General features: G+C 38.9%; 1 protein-coding gene across 2 annotated transcripts; it reads right to left on the reverse strand.

The window, feature by feature from the left end:
- Window positions 1-228: 228 nt before the first annotated feature.
- On the reverse strand, window positions 229-23,571 carry Ybx3 (Y-box binding protein 3). 2 transcript variants are annotated; one of them, XM_046446469.2, is made up of 10 exons: window positions 23,105-23,571; window positions 18,960-19,023; window positions 17,994-18,027; window positions 15,464-15,553; window positions 13,290-13,412; window positions 10,181-10,387; window positions 4,251-4,348; window positions 2,400-2,571; window positions 1,968-2,068; window positions 229-794 (listed from the first exon to the last, which is right to left on the reverse strand). In XM_046446469.2, the coding sequence occupies exons 1-9, from the start codon at window positions 23,361-23,363 to the stop codon at window positions 2,003-2,005; spliced, it is 1,113 nt and encodes a 370-aa protein (XP_046302425.1). In that variant the 5' UTR covers window positions 23,364-23,571; the 3' UTR covers window positions 229-794; window positions 1,968-2,002. The 2 variants fall into 2 exon arrangements, with proteins under 2 accessions (XP_046302425.1, XP_046302426.1); XM_046446470.2 differs by lacking the exon at window positions 10,181-10,387.
- Window positions 23,572-25,384: the final 1,813 nt, after the last annotated feature.

The raw sequence follows: 25,384 nt of genomic DNA on the forward strand, positions 1-25,384 counted from the left end.
TCATGCCTACTACCCAACTTGAACATGAACTTGCCAATTCTCAGCTGTACATTTCAAAAGAAATCTAATTTTCTATGATCTCAAACTCATAACTAAAATTTATTAAATAGCACTAATTCACCTATAGTGGCTTTGAATTTGCTATTATTAACCAAGTTAGGTGAATGAAGAAGGGGAGAAGGAGAGGAAAACATACTGACATAGGAAAATATACTCCAGTTACACATCTTTTCCTTTGAAGGGTAAAAATTTTATTTTTGAGGAATTCATACTGCACATTTTCAAAGAGAGTCACATAAGAAAGCAAAAATGTTATCCTCCCCTCATCCTAGAAATAAATAAGAAGGGCATAAAATTTCTTTTTAAATCATGACACTTGTAAGTTTAGCACCAGCATCCAAAATGAACAAAAAAGGAAAAAAAAAGCATTTACTATATATTTCAGATTTCTTTGGTTGGGGTTCTCCCCATGTGGTATTAATATTTCTTCTTTCAATTCATATTACCAAAACAGTAAAAACCAGGAAAAAAATATAAACCTAGTGGTTGCTGAAACTGGGGAGGTTGCTCTCTCGTACTCTGTGCAGGCATTCCCGGAATGGCAGCTTGCTGGAAAAATATGCTGACATTTTCATTTCGCAGTTGTTAGTTTCTCAAAGAATAACAGTAAACATTCTAATGTCCAAATCTTGGTTAGTCTTCCACTTTATTGCTTAGATGTTTCTTTGGTGTTGGTAAGGTCGTGGGTGTGCTTTTTGCTTTACTTTTGAATGGTCATTAATTCTTTAGGTCACCTGGAAAACATTAAAATCAAACTTATAAAAGTGTCAAAAATGATCAACTTAAACAATCAAAAGGCAAAAATGATTTTTCATAATTCTAAAAACATGTCAAAGGTTCTAAACAAGATGTATACATCTTAAATAGATTTGTAAACTGTTACTTGTTAATAAAATACTTTTCTAATAAATCAGAAAAGCAGAATAGTAAAAAATTATAGAATTACCACCATGAGGCCTTAACAAATAGTTTAACATCCATAACTCTTCACATTATAATATTTTAGTGGCTGCAACATACCTCCTAATACATATCTACCGTCATTAGTTAGCCTTGTCCCCAATGTCAAATTGTACATAGTAGAAAGTTGTTTCCTGCCACATTTTGGAGTATTTCTTTAGGAACAATGCCTACAAATAATACTATTTAGCAAAAGGCTAAAGCCATTTCAAAACAGTTGATAAATAAAATAAAGGTCTATCAACAACTAAAAAAGAATTAAAAAAAAAAAAAAAAAAAAAAAAAAAGCAAGTGACCTTAAAGAAGGTATTTATAAAAACCCCATAATTTTATTTATAAAATTTTAACAATGTCTTAACATCGTTTCATTATATCCCTTTTAACTAAAAACTAATGAAAAGGGCAACAAGCAAGAAATATATAAAACTCCAGAGGTGACAAACATCACAGACATCACTAAAGCAGAGGATCCATAAGCCACTCAAAATTCAAGATCTCCTAGCAAACTCGAGCTGCAAAACAGTATGTGCTGGATATGTAAACCCTTTGGATGTTACAAAATACACTGTACTGCCTCAAAATAAATAATGGTTACCAAAGGAAAAAAAAAAAGAAAAAAAACCAAGCCCATGTCAGGGGCTTGAAAATTATCAAATTGGCCCCTAAGTGCCACGGAATCAGTTTTCTTAAAGAGGTATTAACAATTAAAAGCTGTCTAGAAAAAAGTTGAATATCAACTGTCTCCATGTATACACCCCCAAAACTTATCCAAATAAGGTCAATCCCAGAGATAGTGAACCACCAAAACAATTTTCCCCAGAATCCCAATGGAGACAGGGGTTGGCACAGATGAATCACAGAACTAGTTTAAATTTCTGCTACTACTGAGAAATCAGTGCTATTTAAAAGAAACTACCAACTCAAGACTGGGCCACCCATGCTCTTACCCTGCTGGTGGTGAAGGTGCCTGGGGAGCTGGGTGTCACTCAGCACTGCTCTGCTCGGTGGCTGGAGCAGGGTTCTCAGTTGGTGCTTCACCTGCCTTGGTCTACAACACAAAACAAACTGTAAACTAAAATGAATCCACCCTGATGTTATGGGAAGTTTAAAGGGTCTTGGCACATTTAAGAAAATAACCATGCAAAATTTAACTATTCATATGTATGTGAGCCAAAAGATTAGTACTAGAGAAGGGTGGCTTTACAACTGGCCATTAAGCACCACTAGTGCTCCATAATATCTACTGTGTACATACAACTGCTTTCAACTCATGCTTAAAGGCAGCTTCCCTTAACATGAGAGCCCCATTCTTACATGCTAAAGTTTGACATGATTAATTAACAATGATGCAGCAATATCCCTGATGGGCTGGCTTTTACCTCTTTGCCATCTTGTGAAGGAGCATTTGGAGGACGGGGGCGACGCCGATAGTTATAGGGACGCCGGTATCCACGGCGAGCAGATGGCTGGTTTGGACTATTGGCTGCTTGTTGATTCTCTTTATCTTCAGCCTCTCCAACAGCTGGGGCAGGTCGTGGGCGAGGAGGTCCCCTAGAGCAGGAATACAAAGCAAAAGGAACAAGTGCCACAAGACAGGGATTCTCAAGAACATACGGCTTATTGTTAAAGGTAGAAAGTGAAATGATGAGTACTTACTGTTAGAATCATTCACAGGCCAATACAGTAAATGGAACAAAATTGTAGTTAAGAAAAAATAAACAACTTATTTCTCCATTATTTTCCTCTTTCATTTGAATACATGTTTGAGTGAACAAACAGAAAATGGAAAAAGAAGAGGGATCTGATCAGTCCTTCATGCATAGTCTAGTGGGAACTAAGGAGATTAAACACAGGCAGAAAACATTACTGTCTGCCAAAGCCTGTGCTAGTATATTTTCACATTGAATATTTAATTTCAATGTTAATTCTGTGAGCTAAATTTATAGTTAGAAAACCAACAGGTGAAGAGATAAGTATTTGCTTGAACCATTTGGAAGTGCTGCTGCTTTTATTATAGACCAAAAAAGGCCAAACACGACTTACCCAAGATCAGGCAGTTAGGGATGACTCTAGCTGGGACACTATGAAGAGACTTTTTGAAACTTTTTAGTATTATGATTATGCCTAAAACTGTCATCTTTTGAGGAAGGAGACATAGCCTAGTATAAATTCATTCTTTCCCAATATAATATACTTGCTCTTTTTTTTGGAGGGGGGTCGGGGTAAGGGGGCGGTGCCAGGGATTGAACCAAAGGGCATTTAACCACTAAGTCACATCCCAGCTCTTGTTACTTACAGCCCCACTAAATCACTGAGGCTGGCTTTGAACCTGCAATTCTTTTGCCTCAGCCTCCTAAGCCACTGTGATTATAAATATAAACCACCATGTCCGGCACTTACTTTTCTTTCACTAAATAAATCCTTATCAACAAACTTCAAGGTACAAATTGAGTACCCCTAATCCCAAAATCCCAAACTCAAACTTATCGAGTGCTGAAACAACACTCAGACTTTGGAACATTTCAGATTTTCAGATTAGCGAAGTTTCCAAATAGTCCAAAATCTGAAAAACTATGAAACTGGAAACACTTCTAGTACAAATAACAGTCCTTCACTAATACTAGTAATAATATCCTTTATTTGTTGAGGGTACCATATTAATTATCATAGATGAAACAGTACATTTAATCTTACTGGTCACTGTACACTTCTTAATATGCAAATTACAGATCTGGTAGCAACAAATTAACAAGAGTCCAGGAACTCGCCCAATGACATACAACTACTAAATAAAACAATGCAATTTAAGTTTAGGCAATGATCCACAGCCCAATTTAATCCCACCAGATCACCTGAGTTATTAAAAATACTCTAACATTCAATTCTTTTTCATTTGTAACACTACCATTGACTTGCTCACCAATTAATTTCTGTTTCTCATTTAACTTAATGAAATTAAGTATTAATTTATATCCCATGAAAGTTGCAGAATACAAATAGTGGTTTGGTACAGGGATAACTAAACATTCTAGGTATTCAGAAGAGGAAAATTTCACATCACCATAGGAAAACAAATGACTGAGTCAAACAACTCGGGCATGTGTTCAAAACAGCCACATCTTCCAAATATGTAATTAATCCACAGAACAAACCCATTGTGCCCGCATCCATTCTACTGTCACTCACAAGTCTTTGAACTGGTCATCATTATTGTGGAAAATGTTACGTACCTACGGTACCTTGGGCGATAAGTTGGATTTCTATGAACTGGTCCCGGAAGCTGTGCTCCCTCGGGGACTCCATCCTTCATCTCTCCAATCTCACCAGCCTACAGAGGGCAATGACAGCGGAAAATAAGTGTCATGCACAGAGAATAAGAATAGAGCCACAGTGTAGTTCATAAACATTTTTTAAAGTAAAAAACAAAAGTGCTTAACTGCAAAACTGGGCAGTTTTACTGAACTATTTTTTTTAATTATTATTATTAGAGGTTTGTGAGTGATAGGAAAGGAGGATTCAGTCCTGAGAGCTTTCTGTCTTATCTCTGGGCAGCTTAATTTACAATATTTACATTTTGAAACCTGATACACTCAAGTCTTTAATAAAATCTTATTTTATAAAGGGAAATGGAATGCCACACTTGAGCAGTGAGACTTTCAATTGTTTCAAACTCAGATCTACAAACTCCACACATTGGTTTTCCCAGTACCATTAAAGTTTTCTATAGAGGTTCATCCAAATCTTATCCATGGTCTGGAGGTATATTTCAGTGGTAGAGAGGCTACCTAGCATGTGCAATACCCTCAGTTCCATGCCAGCACTACAAAACCAAACCTTAAAACCATGCTTTCCCCCATGATTTCTTCAGTTTTACCACCTGTGTTAAGAATAACAACTAAAGAGAAAAATACCTTCTTGTAATTTATTTTAATCTGGGGAAATAAAATTAACATTCTGTATACCCTCTAGGAGGAGGAAAGAAATAAAAACAAAACAACAAACAATAACCCACTGATGCTCTGAGTCTTTTTATTTTTTTGTGGGTGAAGAGTCCTGGTGATTGAACCCAGGACTGCTTTACGACTGGGCCAAATCCCAAACCCTTTTTATTTTCAGAGGCAGGGTCTTCCTAAATTGCCCATCTAGTCTCAAACTTGTGATCCCCCTGCCACAGTCACCCGAGTTACAGGGGTTACATGTATGCACCACCATGCCTGGCAGCTCTGAGATTCTTTACAATATAAGCATACAAATCAACCTTATCTGACAAATTACATCCCTTCTACATTTCAAAAGCAAATACCAACCTCCATATTTCACTAGGAAAAAAGAAATAATTAAGAAGAAAATTTCTGCATTGTTCCATGTGCATTTATTTTCTCCTCTCCTATTACATAGGATAAGTGGTTCAGGCTTGTATCTAAACCAAATCCTCTATATTCCCAGCTAGAGTATGCTAATTCTATTCATCCTCTCCTTCTCTCCCTTCACTATGTAAATTTTTTCCTTCTTTATAAATGTCCCTTCAAAGTATACAATGCACTGAAGTACCATCTATCTTTTTTCACTATTTAAATTTTGAAATAATCACATACTTATGGAAAAAAGTTGAAGTACAGAATCTAATCCTCGGGACCCATTAAAGTTTTACCCATTTGTCTCAAGTAATATTCTTAATAGGAAACAAAAACCCCCACCTGTTTAGAATCATGTGTTGAATTTGTCTTTTTTTTGTCTGGAACATTTTGTCAATCTTTACTTGTTTTTCATGACCTTTGACAAGTTTAAATGTTTTGTAAAAGACTCCACAATTTGGGTTGTGTGGTGTTTCATAATGACTAGACTTAGTTCATGCATTTGAGACCAGAAAGTCAGAGGTGACACAGCATTCTTCTCATTGTATCCTATTAGGTGGCAGATGGCTTCAATTTGTACCATTACTGACAATATTCCTTTTGCTAAGTGGTAAAGGTAGCATCTGCCAGGATCTTCTGCTAAAAGTTGACCTGTTCCTCCTCTATTTTTTTTTTTTTTTTTTTTGGTACCAGGGATTGATCCCAAGGTGCTTAACCACTGAGTAACATCCCAAGCCCTTTTCATATTTTATTTTGAAACAGGGTCTTGGTAAGTTGCTTAGGGTCTGAGTTGCTGAGGCTGGCTTTGAACCTATGATCCTTCTGCTTCAGTCTTCCAAGTTGCTGGGATTATAAGTGTGCACCACTGCATGGAGCCTGTTCCCATTATTAATTATTTTAAAAGGATGTATTTTCAGTCTATAAAATCTTGGTCTTCAAAATTTTCAATATGTTCATTTATTATTTATATCTGTATGGACTCATAGTTTTCCATTTTATTCAATGAGTTATATTCTGTTACTATCATTACTGGCCAATAGGAATCCCTTCAGGTTGGCTCATGTCCTCTTGACATGCCTCCAACATTCTTTGAAAAACTTCCTTGCTTTCTGGCACAAGATGTTCCAGGCTTGTGTTTTATTTTCTCTCTCCTAGTTCTGAAATCAGTTGTATCACCAAAGAAACTTCTATTTAAGAGTGGTGGTAATTAGGAGGAAAATAAATAAATAAAACTTGGGCCCAGGTATGCTCAATGCTGTTAAGAGCATTCCTACTTTCAGAACCTTTTAGTGGAAAGAACTAAAGAAATGTAGTTACCTGTGTACATGCGAATATACGTAATAAGTGCATAGGTGGGTGGGTGTGTAAAATAGGTAATCTCTTTATTAGCCCCACCTAATGGCTTTAGAACCAAGTTGATAGTGAGGTATATGGGGTAACACACCAAGGGGAACTCACCATTGTAAAATATGAAATTGTAAAACACAAAATTCTTGTCCTGATCTCATCCTCCTGGAGTCACTACCCATTTCTTTGAACTCCTTTATACACAAATATATTAAAGACAAAACATCCCCCATTAGTACCACTGCCACCCACAGTAACCACTCCAGGAGCATAAACTTCTTTTCATTTACTATCTCAGTCCAATCAAACTTTGCCCTCCCCATACCACGGACCTCCAAACCTAATAATTCCCTCTACTGATCAACAGCATCTAAACACATATCCTTCCTAAAATACTTGCTCTGAGGTTCCTTCCCAATGTCCTTTGCCAGACAATATCCCTCATCTTCCTAATCTTTATTACTATGTCCCAGACTCAGTCCCAAGATCATTTTCTCACCTGCACTCATAGTTAATCTCATCTTGCTCTATAGCTTCAAGCATTTTATGACTCCAAATTATACCTGCAGTCCCATGTCTGCCCTTCAGAGGCTACCTCTAGCTTGGCGCATGATCTTCTTTGGTAACTGAAAGACCAAGGTTTCCTTAGGTCTTTTCAAACACCACTCAGAGAGCTCCAGAGACTTTGTCAACCTTAATACTAAAACTACACGGGTCTGGGTTGCTTAACACCTCAATTTTGCTGAGGCTGGCTTTGAACTTGTGATCCTCCTGCCTCAGCCTCCCGAGCCACTGGGATTATAAGTGTGCACCACCATGCCCAGATTGAATGTAAATTGTAACACAGGGGAATGAGCTCCAAATTTTTTCATCTTTCCCCTCAAATCCAACTTTTTTCAATATCCCTACATTTGTTCAGGTAAAAAAAAAAAAAAAAAAAAAACACACACACACACACACACACACACAAAGGTATTGTTTGTTCCTTATAACACACATTTATGCCATCATTAAATGCTGTCACATTTATTTTTAAAACATGTCCCAATCCTGACCACTCATTCCCACCTTCCACTGCCAGCCTCTAACCCAACCCACTACTATCTGTGCTTTGGGAAATCACAGAGGCTGACTTCTGCTATAGTCTCCCATAGTCTGGTCTCCATTAAACAGTCCAATAACTACCCAAGCATTTTTCTTTCTTTTCTGATCAGATCCCTCTTCTGGCTTCTCATCATATTTCAAGTAAGACAAAAGTCCTTTACTGTGCTCTATCAAGGTGCCCAATTTCCTCTAATATCTCATACCCACCACTCACACCAACCACAAGCCTGCCTTTAGTTTCCTGAATAAGACAAACTGCTCCTTCTTCAAAAACTTTTGACAAAAACATCAATTAATATTTAAAGCATAAGAGTCTAGTGGAATGAGAGAAAAGGAAAGCATGAACAATTTAAATCAATTTCTACCACCTCTTAACAACATCACCTTGGATAAAAATGTCAGTGTTTTCAAAAATATTCAAATCTTTTCATTTCCAGAAAAAAATTATATATAATCTATGTATATATGAAAACCACTGCCAATTTCATAAAGCTAGATGTCAATTTTAATAAGGTAGAGAGGACAGAGTAAGAACTGATTCCACACATCTGCCACTTGGTAGATGACAAATAATGTCACTCCCTTTCCTTCAAATATTTTCTTAGGTGATAATAGTTGGTATTAGCTCAATGAGTCTACTTAATTTCCAAACATGTAGTTATTGTCTTTAAAAATGAAAGCATTTTAGTTACTTATAGATCATGCTATTTTGTGTTCTGAAGCCTAACACAATTGTTACTGACCTGGATAGCATCATTTCCCCTCGTTGCACCCAATAAATTTCATAGTATTGTATACAGAAAGGAATGTTGTCTAAACTTTCTATTTATCAATAGCTTTTAACATCCTACATATCAACCTATACTTTTAGCATATTACAGTGACAACCTATGGCATAATTATAAGGAACTTGGGAATTTTCATTTGTTGCTCTTGATTTGGCTTTAGGAAACTTATTAATGTCACTTAATACCCAAACTTGGTTGCAATGTATAGCAAAGAGGTAAAAAGGGAAAATTGTTGAGGACATCTAAGATGGCTTCTACTTCCAAAATGGAATGGGTGAAAAGGTCAGTCTGCATTAAAAACAAGCACATGCAGCTAGATTATTGGGAACGAGCACGTATGTTCAACTAGCATCTGCAATGTTCTACAGAGCACTAAGGAGTCACTTTGCTGGAATCTTTAATTCCTAAGGTTAAATATACTTTTTTTTTTTTTTTGAGGTGCTGGGGATTGAACCCAGGGCCTTGTGCATGCAAGGCAAGCACGCTACCTACTGAGCTGTATCCCTAGCCCCTCAATATACTCTTTTTACAATGAATGGAAAATAATACTATACTCTCATAAAATAGGATATGTGTGTGTATATAATGGCAATAATAATAATACACCAAAAATATAGATATTATAATCTCACAATCTCAATTTTTCCTGTCCTAATTTCCTAGAAGCCCAGAGTTGCCCTAAAGAAACCTACTATGTCTCGTGTACCCAAGGTCTCCATATATGTAAGTCTGCTTGTTATTTTTAGCACATTTGTCAGGGGCAGCTGTTGAAGAGTAGAAGGGAAAAAAACAAGAAGCAATGTAGAAAGAACACAGTCATGCATGATGGGACAGGAGTTGCAAAGACCAGACAGAACATAATGTTCAGTCAAAACATTTTCGAAAGGCAGGGAGAGGAAAACCCTAGGACACAAAGGAGGAAAAAGTAGCTAGTGATAAAAATATGACACTCTACCCCTGGTTTTCCTACTTCCTGGAAAATGCAAAGTTGGTTTAAGAACAGTGAATTCAAAACATTTCTACTAATAATATTGTGTAGTTTTTAAAAAGAGAGAATAAACATCCAACAATTTCTATTTTGTTAGTTTTCTTAAAATCAGCATCACCTCATATAAATTTGGTATTTTATAAGTGTTTTCTATTGCAGGCATAATGTTGCATGCTTTATACGACTTGGTCTGTAAAACATAGCTTTCTTGAAACATCACAGATCATAAGCAGCAGTGGTTAAGATTCAAATTCAGGTCTTAAGTACCTTTGGAGTGCGAGCTTATAAACATACTACCTGTGTCGCTACTTTCTCTTATTTTTCCTATAAACCAGAAATGCTACCCTACCTTTCTATTACAGGCATAGCTCATGTGGTTGTGCTTTTAGAGATGTTTCTAGAATCAATGCTCTGAAAAAGCCCAATGAGGGCCTTGCCTCAGCTTTCGTAGCATCAGGAAGCCACAAGCAAAGTTTTATTTCCAGCTCTTGGTGTTGGAGGAGGAGGAGGAGGAGGAGGAAGAGGCAAAGAAGGATGGAAGGGTGAGGACTGCTGAGAAGTTCCAGGTGCAATTTTACCTGCATTCTGTTGGGATGGGGAAAGACCCGTGAGCGACGGTCAAAGGTCTGTCCCACGTGGTAAGGCGGGAACCGCCGCTGCCGGTACTGAGGGCGATACTGGGGGCGGCGCAGCTGACTCCGGGCCCCAGAGAACTGCCCGTCAGTGGCAGGGGGGTCAAATCCTTCACTGCTGCCGCTCCCTTCCTCCTCCTCCTCCCCAGCGTACTAGCGAAGCAAAGAAACAGAGGTTCAGAGGAAGTTTCAGCAAGGGAAGGACCAAAGAACACCACACTTAGGATGATTAACACCAAAAGCAGAAGGAAAAAAAAAATATATTCCCAAAGCAATACAATAATCCCTTTCAATATACAGACAAAATGCATTTAGCCCAAGTTATCATGGGATTCCCTGGGATAAATTACATTAAGGTTAAAGTAGATCTATGCAGATGAAACACCAAGCAGAAAAGCAAGAGCAATAAATCTGTAACAAATTTCATAGTCAGTCTTCTAATTAGAATGGGTGACCAGCTGACCAACCACCCAAAGGACATCTACACAATCTGTAATAATTGGCTCATTTAAATGTGTCTCTTCCAACATTTACCATCCATTGGGACAAAGGGGAACATCAAGAAAATCTACATTTTTATGATATTATGAGAATACTTTCTTTGCAGTACTGGATATTGAATACAGGGACACTTAGCTATATCCCCAGTGCCCCTGCAACCTTTTAAAGCTTGAGACAGCATCTCCTTAAATTGCCAGGGGTTGCCTTAAATTTGCAATCCTGCCTAAATCTCCCAAGTCACCAGGATTACAGGCATGCGCCACTGCTTCCAGCATGAGCCTGTGTAACCTAAGAGGAATATTTCCTAAGATGCTTCTCAAAATGTGGTGGGGTCTTTGAAACCTTCCAAAGTCAGCAAAATCAAAATATCCTCATACTAAGGTGCTATTTTTCTTTTCTCCATTAATCTCTCATAAGTGACTGGGTTTCACAGGTTACAATGACATGCAATCTATAGGCAGACAAATATAGAATAAATGAGAGTTCAGCAATCTATTAAACTATACAAAGGATATGTAAATGTGTAAGGCAAAACCACTCCAATCATAATAAAAAAAATGTTAGTTACATTAATGTATAATGAGTTATTTTAAATTTAATTTCTAATGATTTTGTATGTGTGTGTGTGTGTGTGTCGGGGGGTACTGGGGAATTGAACCCAAGGGTGCTTTGCCACGGAGGTACATATACCCCAAAACCTTTTTTTATTTTGAGAAAGGGTCTCACTAAGTTGCTCAGGGAGGGCCTCACTAAGTTGCTGAGGCTGGTCTTGAACTTGTGATCCTTATGCCTCAGCCTCCCAAGTCACTGGAATTACAGGCATGCACCACCACACATGGCTAATAGTATTGATATAAACACACTTTAACTCTAGGATCCTCAAAAAAAAAAAAATCTAAGTGCATAAATAGATCCCAAAACCAAACGTTTAAAAACCAAGGGACTGCTTTATATTTTCAGAAATATTAGTTTTAAAATATTTTAACAAATAGTAATGAGTCAACCATTTCAAAATAGACCCCTATTAATAAAGGGAACCATTTTACATTTTTGCTTATATTTTAAATTACTATATCACATCACCATTAAAAAATTAAAAAGAACTTTACAATAATAATAAAGCCACCTGTGTTGACCATACTCGACAAACAATGAACAAGTTGTCAATATTTAGATATTACAACAGAAAACTTCCATTTATAAATACTTAGAAATAAAAATTTCAAAATTCTTCCAAGTATTTTTTCTAGCTTATGGAGGAAAAAGTCTTGAAAAAAAATTTTTACTTGACAATTTTTCTGGCACTTTTACTTCTGAATCAACTAGGAGTCAAATTAATCACAGCTAGAGTTCTGTATATGAAACTTGTAAGTTAACATGAGGCAGTAAACTGCTACTATAGCTCATTCCTACCACAACAATCTGGCTAATTCTTAAAAATCAAGTACAAAATAAAAGAAAAATATAGGAACAAGTGAAACATCCTAACAAACATGAGGAAAAAAAAAAAAATCAATTTAGCCAGGGTGTGAATATGATAGAAAAAGAAACAAAAGCATTTAAGTAGAAGGTATGTCAATTCTCAATCTGCAGGTTTTGTTCTACTGATATTTTTTAGAAGTTTCTTTGCAAGATATAGGTAGCCCATCCTGTGCTCACAAAACATCCTGAGTTTTATTCTATGGTGCTGAACCTTGGTTCTTACTCTAAAAAGATAGAAATCTAGATAATTTTATTATCTCACATTATCAATTCATAATGAACTCAAATCTAATAAGGTCTTTACAACCTTATAAGGGGGTTCCTTATGCAAGCCTTGAGAGGACCCCTTTAAATTCAGCCTCCGTAGACAAGGACCAATCTAAAAAACCAAAAACCTCATTGCTTTTTCACTTTAAAATAGTAGCAAAATGTTTCACTAAATAGTTTAAAAATCATATTTTGTGACCAGCACTTTTGACTGCCTATTCTCTAATTATTCATCATTCTTCCTTGCTAACCAAATACTGATTTTCTTTGAGGTCAACAGTGTCAGTTTCAAGTAAGGAACAACAGATTTTAAGATATGGGTGGCAATCCTATCCCCTATGCCAGCAAATGCCACGTGACTAGGTTTGGCCAGAGGAAAGAAAGAAATGAAGACAAAGCCTTTATAATCTTGGCACTGCCTACTTTTTAAGTCTCTTTATTACAAAAATGTCTGTTACTTGCAGCCAAATACATCCTGATAAAACTGCTAACTGGCAAGTTTCCAAGCTGGGGAATCACTTGTCTTGCCTCCAGGAGAATATAAGACATTTGTTTCCATTTCATTAAGTGGTTTTGTTTTGTTTTTGTGAAACTGGGATTTGAACCCAGGGGAACTCCACTACTGAGCTACATCCCCATCTTTTTAATTCTACTTTTGAGACAGGGTCTCACTAAGTTGCCCAGGCTGGCCTAGAACTTGAAATCCTCCTGCCTTAGCCTTCCAAGTCACTGGGATTATAGGGGTGTGCCACCACAACTGGCTGAAAAACTTTCCAATCACTAATTAGAAACAGACTCAACATACATTACGGGGAGGTCCACGGCGTCTGCCATAGTAGCCACGTCTATAACGGCGCCGATCAGCAGCATATCGACTCCCTTCCACAGGAACTCCATCTGGGCCAGTCACATTGGCTGCTTCAGCACCCTGAGGAAGAAAATGAACAGACAACCTCCAAATAAATATTCCTTAATGGTAGAGAAATGAGATAATATAATCTTCCTAAAATGCTGAAACTTAGGTTAGCCCAAGAAGTACCAAGAGAATCCCTACTCATGTAGCTCTGTGCAGCACTGAGCTATTTAATTTTAATCCAAAACAGGGTCTCACTAAGTTGTCAAGACTGGCCTTGAACTTGATCCTCTGCCTCAGTCTCCCAAGTAGACAGGATTGCAGTGATGTGCCACACCAAGTCAGCATTAAGTTACTGAAAGTAAAACTTCTCCCTCCTTGGCACCAACAAGAAGAAAGGGTCTTTGATTAAGTAAAACAGTCTCCACACAAGCAATTCCTCTTTATACCTTCCTATTGTGCTTGAAATAGATGAGCATTCTTATCTCAGGAGCCAAAGTATAAAATAATGCTTCAAAAATATAAAAGTAAAATTGTGACAAAGGACATTAAAAATAGCCTATCAGACTTTATATGCATGTGGAAAGGGCAGGTGCATGGGAGTTAGTCAATCAGTTTATCATTCATTCGGCTGCTATGATTCCCTGCCACAGCAAATTTACAAAAAGACTACTGATTAAAATCAAAACATGAGGAACATTTAGTAGTATTGTAATTAAATAAATAATGGCATAAAAAAATTCTTCAAGATGACCCATAGGCTTTCTGGATTGACAGCCTCTGAAAAAAACATGGCTATCAAAACACCTCAGTTTTCTGAGACCCAAAGAAAGAAGAGTGATTATATTCAATGTGAGCCTTCTTTTATTGAGAATAAAATATGCTTTACTATATATAGTAGTGCCTACAAATCAATCCAAAAACTTTAGTCTTATAAATTTTCTGCCCTAAAGCATTTTTTTCTTTCTTTCTTTTTTTTTTAGTACCAGGGATTGAACCCAAGGGTGCTTAACCACTGAGCCACATCTCCAGCCATTTTTATTTTGTTGAGACAGGGTCTCTCTAACTGAGTTGCTATGGTTGGCTTTGAATGTGATCCTCCTACATCAGCCTCCCAAGCAGTTCAGATTATAGGCGTACACCACTGTGCCAGGCAATTTCAATCTATTTTTAATGCCATGCAACAAATTATAAATATTTGGTTCCAAAAAACGGGCATTTTATAAATTGGGGGAAATTAGCTTCTTTCACAATCAGTGTTTATCATTTATTAAATAAAATTTTTAAAATGGCTTATTTAATTTTCTGAAGAATGTTAGACAGGTGAAGAGAGACACACCTGTAATCCCAGTGACCTTGGAGACTGAGGCCTCAACTAAAAGATGCTGCCTCAAAAAAAAAAAAAAAAAAAAAAAAAAAAGGCTGAGGATAGAGCTCAGAGGTAGAGCACCCCTGGATTAAATCCCTAGAACTACAAAACAATAATAACACAAAGAATGTAATGACATTTAATAATGAAAAATATTTCTACTTAAGCCAGGCTCAGTAGCTCAAGCCTATAATCCAAGGTACACGGGAGCCTGAGTCAGGATAATCACAAATTTGAGCTCAGCCTGAGCAACTTAGCAAGATTCTATCTCAAAAAAAATAAAAAATAAAAAGAGCTGGAAACACAGATCAATGATAGAACACTCCTGGGTTTCATCCCCATTATCACCAAAAAAAAAATTTTTTAATTTAAATATAAGAATGTACTACTATTATTCCTTTCATTCATTTTTATTTTCTTGGTACCAGGGATTGAACCCAGGAGTGCTTAACCACTGTTTCACATCCCCAGGCCTTTTTTTCTTTGTTTTGATACAGAGTCTCACTAAGTTGCTTAGAGCCTCCCTAAATTGCTGAGGCTGGCTTTTAACTCATGATCCTCCTGCCTCAGCCTCCCAAGTCGCTGGGATTATAGGCATGCACCACTATGCCCAGCTGCTACTATTATTTCTGCTTAAAAGTCACTTACTCCTCTCATACAAAAAATCCAACAAATATTCATAGGAAATCCAAAGGCCATTTTTTATGCCACAAAGCTATATGCCAGTATAGTTTGTAATGCAACCACAATTTCTCACCTTTTCTCCTTCAACCACATCAAACTCTACAGTTTCTCCATCTCCTACACTACGCAGATATTTCCGTGGGTTATTCTTCTTGATGGCAGTCTATCAAAAAAACAAACATTGCATTTAAGATGTATTTCAATATTAAAGCAAGTTCATCACAATCAAATTTACAGATTGAACTTGATTGAAGCAACTGTTGTCCTATTATTACTATTACCATTCTTCTACTACTCTGAATCTCCAAAACAACAAAAACCTTACAAAACTACAGTCCATTACTTTCTTGGTTTATTGTTCTTCAAAATTCATCTTGTCAAGTGGATTAAAGAGAAATACATAGTTATTACAAACTTGTTTTGCTCTGATCATCATAATGGTTACGTCAAACCATTAAGCTTCAAAAGTCGAAGTGCAGCTTCATACACACAAGCACACATTTTAGGTACAGATGCTCTGTAGACTAGACAAAACTGTAAACGTTAAAAGAATGTATAAAATGTGAACATGTGGTGGGTGATGAAGAACAGAAAAAAACAATAAAAAGAAATGCCAAGGAGATAAATATTCCTTTTTTGGGGAGGCATTGGGGGGTACTGGAGTTTGAACTCAGGGGTTCTTTACCATTAAGCTACAACCTCACAAAGTTGCTATGGCTAGCCTTGAACTACCAATCCTCCTGCCTCAGTCTCCCCACATTGCTGAGATTACAGGCATGCACCACCTGATAAATACAATTACTTCAGGAATCAAAATATTAGTGATAATCTGGCATCTCCCCTGCCATCCCATTTTGTGGATAAGGAAATGCTGGGCTGACAATTGAGTGATTTATCTGAAGCCACAAAGCTAACAGCCCTGATGGGGAGAAGGCAGTAGAGAAAATTCAGATCCCTCTACTGTACCTGTATGAAATTCATTGAATATTTTTCCCATCACTTCATTCACTTGATAATTACTCCCTACAGGTTTTCCAATAACTCATTAAAAGCTTAATGAAGATGCTATTCTGCCTAAATATCTGCTTATGAAAAGGCCCCTTTCCCTTTTTCAATCAATGAAAGGGAGAGAATATTTTTCTTGCAACAAATTTCCATTTCTTTGGCTGGTATCCCTAAACAGTTAAAGGGGCTCTGGAGTTTGCATGGAACTAGGTCAACCTTATTTTATAAAGCGATTAGGCATGTGTAATCCGGCCCTTCCCCTACTCTGAGTAGGAGGCAGAGGGGGGAAAAAAAAAGATTGAGCCAATAGGGCAGAGACCTCACCCACAGAGGAAAAAAGGCAGCTCAGGACAGGATATCTGCGCACGCAGCACGAATGTTCAGCCATTCCAAAAACAGCCCCTCCCTACCGGCTTGTTCCCTTTTTCCTGTTAAACTGGGCAGGCCCCAACACAGAGGTGACTCACCACACAACCTCATGGGGCTGGAATCAGGTCATACACTCACAGGCAAATAAGCCGGCCACCAGCACAGAGAAACTCCTTTACTCAGTCACTGAATGGAGCTCTTACCACGGAATGTCTATGAACCTCCAGATATTACAAGCGACACTTTATTTTCAGGATGCTATTATTTAAAAGTTACTGTATCTCATAAAAAAAAAAAAAAAAATCTACTCAAATTATCTATGTAAAAATGAAAATATATCCAATCAAGCAGAAATATAAAGGATGGAAAAACCACAATCAGAGAGCTTTTCAGATACTGCTATCTCCACACGCAAATTCCATCCCAACACACACACAAACCTAAATAGGACACAAAAAACACAGAAAACCAGATGCTTGAGAGACCTACAGGTAAATGCACTGGCATTTGGTACCTACTGCCATACTACATGAAAAACACTTATTTCAGCCAATTCACTGAAGGCTAAACATACAAAAAGAATAGCCAACATAGGTACAACTTCTCTGTATTTTAAAGCAAGTATTCTAGGACACATAATAGACTATTTATCCTTAGTCTAAAATGTAAAGAAAGAAAGACAGCTATAGCAGATGCCCATCTTGTATATACCTTAGCCATTTTCTATATTTCCTTCATAAGAGAAGGTGGATCTTCTGACTTGGACATGTGCTAAGCATGCTTATATTAACAGGAGAACTCCCTTGGGGAATCGGAAGTTTTCTCACATCTTAGATACACACACTCCAACTATCTGATTCACTGTGCTGTTTACCTCAAGTTATAGGAGCTTTAACCAACACCCATGCAAAGCCAGATGATTGCAGCCAAACACTGAAGAGAACCCGCCCTGTAAGGAGAATAGGATGCTAATACAGAAACAGAACGGTTTTTGCTAAGGGTGCAGGCTTTAAAAAACTGGTTCAACTAAATTACTCCATTCATCTGCAAAATTAAAACTGAAAAATAATTAATGATGGGACAGGAAAGTTTATCTGCACTCTTAAAATGTCTCAAACACAGAAAGAGTTTAGAATACAATAAGTTGTAGGACTCGCTTCAGAGAAACAACAGCAGTTTATAAACACCCTTCCTCATACAACAAACATAATATTTACAATTCCTCTTACCTGATGTACAAATACATCTTCTTTGGTGTCATTTCTGTTGGGAGACAAAAACTCACCATTAGAGGTACTAAATATGTGGATAAACCTAAAGAACAATGTATCATGACTTCAGATCTCAAGACCTTTACAACATAAATTTTTTTGTATCCTCTAAATTTTGACACCTAGAATCCATCCTCATTAAAAACTAACTCTGCCAAAATACCCATCCTACCCTTCCACATTACCACAGTACTAGAGCCAAACACAGGACTCAACATACAGAAACATCCCTTTCCTCTCATCTCTTCCTAAATCACATGGTATGTAACCAGAGCCCCAGATTTTCCTCCCAGCAAAAGCAAAGCAAGACAGTCAAAAGGACAGGGCACAGCTGTGAACTAGGCTCTCCTTACACTGAAACTTAAAACAACCTTCCCACCACTCCACCCCACCCTACCTCACCAAAACAGACAAGGAAGAAACTAGAAGAATTTGTTTAAAGAGGGAGGGAAGCAGAAAAAACTACAATGTTCTATTAAAACATCTTAATTCTCAAGAGCTTGCTGTATCCTCATTCCTGTATGGTTATGAGTTACCATACTTTAAAGAAAACTAGTTTCCTCTGAGGACCTGGACCAGACCCGGGTACAGATCCAGCTCAATTACTGACTAGTGTGTGACCTAAGGAAAGTTGCTTGACCAGTCTCAGACTCCATTTCTCCATCTGTGAAATTATGGATAGACTCATTTATTCTTCCAGTTTCTGATGTTTTTCTACTAATGATTAGATACTTTGAAATCAGTTATGTTAGTGTTCTAGACATATTTTAATTAAAATTCAATGACCAGTGGCTTAAAAATGAGAATATAGTGCTTATAAACCTTAAAAATGTATACAACCCATTAAAAGTATGGTAAAGGATTTATAACTGCAGGTGCTACAACATAAGTGTAAATTTAAAACCCAGATGTACACATACGTACCGATTTATAAATCCATATCCATTTCTGACGTTGAACCATTTGACAGTGCCAAGGACTTTGGTGGCTAAAATGGAATTAAGCAGATAAATTATATCTGACCTACAAAGAGATAAAGCTTATATCACTAAGATCTTGATAACATTATACAAAACCCAAACATACCTGAGTAAACCATTAACAGCTTAATTCCAAAATAAATTAGGAAAAGAAAATGGAGCAAGATATCATAAGGAGTTACTTTTCAGAAAACTAAACCTTTCTTCTTTGTTCAACTTTTCATTAAAGTTGTAAGCCAGAGTGGTCACAATTCTACACAGTAATTAAATTCTGCAGTAATTAAAAATAAAGAAAATGTTGGGAGAAAAAAGTGCTGCTTAAGATTCAAATTCCAAGTATTAATGCAGAAAAATTTAGTAAGTGTGAAAGAGGAACAACCTTGAGGGGGAGTGTAGATAAATGAATGACCTTACCACACCATTTTCAGACTTGAAACACTAAATAAACCTGAATAAGAAACCCCCTAGTTTATTGTTAATAGGCAGTCTATAAAACAGTCATCTTCTAGTCAAATGGGGGCCTACCAGGAGTCAAGAGTATTAATAGAACTGATGCTGTCTCAATCCAGTTCTGTACTTACCACCCTGAGACATGATGTAACAGGCTTTTCAAACCACAGTGAAGAATTCTGGCTGTTTCATTGTTTACCCTACTCTCTTCAGTAGGTGGGAATTAAACTTGACATTTTCTATAAAATCCCCCTTTAACTTGATTATTGACTCTACATTCTGTCATGAGCAAGACCATTTCTATAGAATGACAAATTTTAGATTTAAGAGAAAAAGATATAAACAAATTATTAACTTCATGTAACTGTATTTCGTAGATATTTACTTTAACTATTTTAAATATTGTTTTCGGAATCAGTTGTGAAAGTCAAATTTAATGCCTCTAAGGAAATACCTATGTGTAAATTCAGGAAATGCATAAAGAATCATCTAGATTCAATGAAACAGAACCTGACAGAAGATTACTGTTTAAAATAAAAGTAGAGAATGGAAGTAACAATTAACATTAATCCAAGCTGCTGCACTATAAAATAAATAATAGGGCTTCAGTTTTTAAAATTCAAAACTAAAATAGTAATTAGAACTTGCCATGTTATGTTGTGGGCAGGGTTAGTTCTGAGTTGTTAGACTGCTAAGCTTGATATTTTAGCTTTTTTTGGGGGGTGGGGGGGGGGGTGGGCAGAAGTCATTCAGCCCACATTGACTAAGCATTCTCTAGTGCAAATTCAAATCTTTAGTTTGAGGCCATTCTCTAGTGCAAATTCAAATCTTTAGTTTGAGGCCATTCTAATTAGAGAAGCCAGGAAGAAAAAACATTTGATTTTTCAGATGCAAATGTACAAAGAGGCCAGTTTGATAAATGGCTGGGGATGTAGCTAATTTGTAAAGTCAATCCCAAGCACCCCCACCCACAAAAATCCAAATTCTATCACTATTTCCAAGGACTTTAATCAAACAAAATCGTTCATTCTTTCTTAAAACCATAATTATAAACATACTTCATATATGCAAGGGGAAGAGTGTTACAAATCGGGGCAACCTTGAGGGGGAATGTAAATGAAGTTACTATAAGGCTTCCATAATGTTCACTAGGAAGCTTTATTTCAGCCTGGCATGGTGACCCAACCCTATAATCCCAGGCACTAGGAGGCTGAGGCAGGAGGACTGCAAGTTTGAGGACAGACAGCCTCAGCTATCAGAGAGGCCCTTGTCAGATGCAGTGGCATACCTGTAGTACCAGCAGCTCAGGAGGCTGAGGCAGGAAGATCAGAAAGCTCAAAGCCAGCCTCAGCAATTTAGTGAGACCCCGTCTCTAAATACAGTATTTAAAAAGGGAAGGAGGGGAGGAGTAGGGAGGGGGAGCATGGGAGGAATAGATGAATTCTAGATAGGGCAGAAGGGTGGGAGGGAAAAGGAGGGTGCAGGGGATTAGCAAGGCTGGTGGAATGTGATAGACATCATTATCCAAAGTGCATGTATGAAGACATGAACTGGTATCAACATACTTTATACACAACCAGAGATATGAAAAATTGTGCTGTATAAGTGTAACAAGAATTGTAATGCATTCCACTATCATTCATTTTAAAAAAATCAATAAAAAAAAAGGAAGGAGATGTGGTTAAATGCCTGGAAGAAAGAGAAAAAGGCCCTAAGCAATTTAATGAGACCCTAAATCAAAAAATAAAAAGGGGTGGGAATAAGTACCTGTGGTTTTTAAATACCAAGTACCAAAAAAAAAAAAGGAAGTTTTATTCTATCCATGTAAATATTTTCCCAGGACTATGTGCTCTACCAACTAAAGTTAAGGCCAGTGAAAAACTAGAATTAGAGAATCCAAGAACAGATATCCATTTCAGTCAGCACTGTGTCTAGCACATTTTGGGCATCCGTGTGTTTGCTTGGCAAAGGACAGAAGATGGCAGAACACACTGGACAGAGACAAACAGTGTTGAAGTGTCATGTGGAAGGCTGTCCTTCATTTTCAGACAGTTTGGATCTAGCTGGGGGAAGATAAAAGGGGATCTGGTAGGAACAGAACAGTAGTTGGTAATTGATACGCTTTCTTCATCTTTAAGGATAATATCTGCTTTCCTTATTTAAGAAAGGTACAGGATTAAATGAAAAAAATGCAAAAGCTTCTGTTGAAAATAGCATATTATTAAGAACATAACAATACTCTGGATGACATGAGTGTCTCTCCCGCAAATTTTGCATTGGAGGTGTTTCAAAAAATACTCAGTAGAAACAATATCATAATTATAATATTAATAGATTTAAGGGTTTTTTTTAAGTCCAGCATAAAAAGAGGGTTATTTAATTTCTTAACCCACACAGGTTATACTTTGCATGCTGTTTGGCAGAAACTGACCAAAAATTCTTGGAAAAAGAAAAGTGGTCCCCAAGGTGGAGAACACTAAATCCTGTTATCTTTCTTTGCATTATTGCCTCTACTCTCTAATTGGGAGGCAAGGCTCAGAGAAATCACACAAACATGCCCCACCCAAAACAAGGAAAAACTTTTCTGAAGCATCCTACACCATCTGTTAACTTTCCGGTTTCAAAGGGTGAATGCTATGCGCACACGCCCTTCAAGTGAGCTTATTCACCACCCACCTGCTTTGCAAGCCTGTTTAAAGCCTCACTCAGGGCGTTTCTCAAAAGATGAGAACACTGAAATAAATGACAAAACCAATAACCACCACAAAAACTCTTTCTAAGTCTCTGCCCCCCAGATCTGAACTTCTCATCTTCCTGTTTCCCTTCCTAAGTCGTAAGTCCCAAGGTAACCGTGTTTTGAACAGACGTCACACCCCCACTTCCGACGAAGTTTTTTCAGCTGCTACACCACGTGCGTTCCCACAGTCCAGGAAGAGGGAAAAACGTGTAGCGATTGGTGAACACTGAAAGGCTCTTTGCATCAGTGGGCACACAAGGGGGAGGAGGACGCGAGACCAAGACCCAAGTTTCCCAGAGGGGATTGCAACATCTCTTTGCCGGCATGTGGCCGACAGAAGCATGGCGTCTTTCCCAAGCCCATGTGGGAAGGGCGTCAGGGACAGACACCTGAGCCTCCCCGGCAGTCTTTCCACTTTCCTCTCAGCGTCTCTTTCTGCGCCTTCTGCGTCCCCAAAGGAAATGCTGTCCTTTCCCAGATACTAAGCAAGAACTGTCCAGGGCCCACGTGTCTGTCGCATCACTACATCCACATGGATCCCTACCCGGGGTCTCTTTCCCCAGATGGACTCCCCTTTTCTTTTTGGATAAAGGCATTCTCCACTACAAGAACGAGTGGCAGTGCCCGCTTGTGTGACAGCAGTCAAGACCCCAACTTGGCCGTTCGGACTCAGGAGGGAGGTGCAAAGGGTCGCGTGGAGCGCAGGGCGCGGCGCGGCGCGCTCACCTGGCAGCGCCTGCAGAGAGGGGAGCCAGCGGCAACCTGCACCTGGGCGAGGGGACCCGGTGTTGTCAGCCTCTCCTGACTGGGTGGGAACTCAGCGGGAGCTGCCCACTCGTGCTCGGGGGCCGGCCGCCGGCCTCCCCACTTGGAACTGCACCGACCATCCCACGCTGACTCACCGAGAACTTTTTTCTCCGCGTCTTCGCTGCCGGCGGTGGCTGAAGAGGCGGGGGCCGCGGTGCCCGTGGCTGCCGGGGCCGCGTCCCCACCGGGGTTTCCTGCGACGAGGGCGGCGGGCGCGGGAGCCACGGCCTGGGGCGCGCCGCTGCCCACAGGGCTCTTGGGCGCGGGGTCCTGAAGCGCCGCGGCGGCCGCCTCCGCCGGAGCCTGCGGGAGGGTGGTGGTGGTGGTGCTGGTGGCCTCGCCCGCCTCGCTCATGCCGCCTCCTTTGCTCTCACTCGGGCACCTCGGTGGCGGTTGGTCGGCGGTTGGCGCGGCTGGTGGTCGCGACGGCCGGGCTCGCTCTCAGGGAGGCCGGTGCGGATCTCGCGGCGCAGGCGGCGGCGGCCGAGGGGGCGTCTCGCGGCGGAGGCGGCTCGAGCTCTCGGGCTGCGCGCTCGCGCTTGGGCTCCTCGCTGGATCTTACTGCCCCAAAAATGGCCCCGCACAAGTTTTTCTAGGCGGCGCACCGGCCAGCGAGGGAAGGGCGGGGAGGGAAGAGGGTGGGGAAACTTGGCTCCAGAGTTGGGCATCTCTTCTCATTAGCATTTAAAGGCGCCTGGTGCACTTTCCAACTCACCAATCCGCCTGGAGCTGGAGCGCGGCGGCGGCGTTGGAGACTAAAGAAAAGCAAGGGTGAATGTGAAGTTTGGATTGTAATTTGGGGTTTCTAGCGGAACCCGCGCTGCTGTCCCTTTGTCGGAGCAGGACAAAGAGGCTCTCCTCCCCCAGGACATTTTACACCTGAAATTGACCTTCAAGAGAGATAAAATAGGGCATCCAAATTACGCTGCGCTTCACTCAAAGCACACGTTTTTTAAACCCTTTACATGTACTCATCCAATATTTATCAAACACTAGAAATTATTCTTGCTACAGCAGTTAAGAACTTGAACAATAAAATCTTAAAACTGTTTGACACTTAGATGTTGAAAGGTAATTTGCATATAATTTAATCCATAGCCCACAGGTGGTAAAATTGAGGTCCAGACCTCAGAGAATTAATGCAAATTCTTCGGTTTTTATACTAATTCAAAGGCCACAGGTATAGGGTTGTTAATATGTACTTATTAATGTACTTGAAAAAAGTTTAATAGATCCACATCCTGCTTTCTGCTCTGATTGCTTCAGCGAGCTGGTGAAAGCTTAAGTAACTGAGCTTTCTTAGCCTGTAGGATGAGAGGTACAAAGAAACAGATCACCCAATAAACATTATTCCCAGTTTGAAGAGCCCACGTGGCCTCTAAAGAATGAGCTGAATGATGCTAAACACATGGCCAGAAGAGGCTGTGACCTGGAATACGAGACTATTTGGCTTCTAGGGTTCCGGCAGAGCCCCCATTAGTTCTGGCTCAGCTCTTTATTAAGGAAATTATATAAGGTATTCAATGTCTCATGGTCAGCTTCCTTCTTTATGAGAGGTTCTTAAAGGGTTATGACAAGTAGATGAGATTATCATATGTGACTCCCGAGTCTGGTCCAACAAACTCTCCTCTTCTAAACTCTCAGTTCCCTCGAACGACCCCCCCCCCTTTTTTCCCCCTGGAATTCATCTGTTTGCCCCACATCAGGAGGGTAGGTAAATATAGTTCATATTTGTGTCTCCACTAGTTAGCACAGTACTTAGAATGTAGCTTAAATATAGTTTAATGTTTGCAAAATGAAAACTAACAATGAACTGGAGATGTAGGTCAATGGTAGAGAACTTGTCTAGCATTTGCAAGATCCTGGGTTTATCCCCATGTTGTGCGGGAGAGTAACCAATTCTCCTAAACTTATTTACTTATCTTCATATTCATTATCAATATGAAAGTGTCCTGCATTCTTACTTTGTTGTTCCAGCCATGACAAATACATATTAAAGAAAATAAATTCTTAGAAAAAAAATAGCAAAATATAGAACTTTGGGGTTTTATTTATTTATTTATTTTTGGCAGTGCTGTAGATTGAACCCAGGACCTTGTACATGAGAGACAAGCTACCAACTAAACTATATCCCCAGCCCTCAGGTCATTGACATTTTTTTATCAAAAAAAAAAAAAAGCTTTTCCTTCTGTATGTCATTCAGAATTGAATTACAAGGGGAAAAGAAAATGAGAGCCAAATACAGTGGTGCCCTCCTGTAATCCCAGCAACTGAGGATACTGAGGCAGGAGGATAGCAAATTCAAGGCCAGTTTCAGCAACTTAGCAAAACTCTGTATTAAAAAAAAAAAATTAAAAGGACTAGGGATGTAGTTC

Source organism: Marmota monax, unplaced genomic scaffold (assembly GCF_021218885.2).
Source record: "Marmota monax isolate L192 unplaced genomic scaffold, Marmota_monax_Labrador192_F-V1.1 WCK01_AAM20220418_F8-fsc00314, whole genome shotgun sequence".
NCBI classification, from domain to species: domain Eukaryota; kingdom Metazoa; phylum Chordata; class Mammalia; order Rodentia; family Sciuridae; genus Marmota; species Marmota monax.

Bases quoted from the DNA above. Each gene is read 5' to 3' on its own strand.
- Ybx3 (XM_046446469.2), bottom strand. From the start codon at position 23,363: ATGAGCGAGGCGGGCGAGGCCACCAGCACCACCACCACCACCCTCCCG. The intron at 19,024-23,104 runs GTGAGTCAGCGT...ATTCCATTTTAG, and splicing joins CGCGGAGAAAAAAGTTCTCG to CCACCAAAGTCCTTGGCACT. The intron at 2,572-4,250 runs GTACGTAACATT...TTCCTGCTCTAG, and splicing joins TATCGCCCAAGGTACCGTAG to GGGACCTCCTCGCCCACGAC.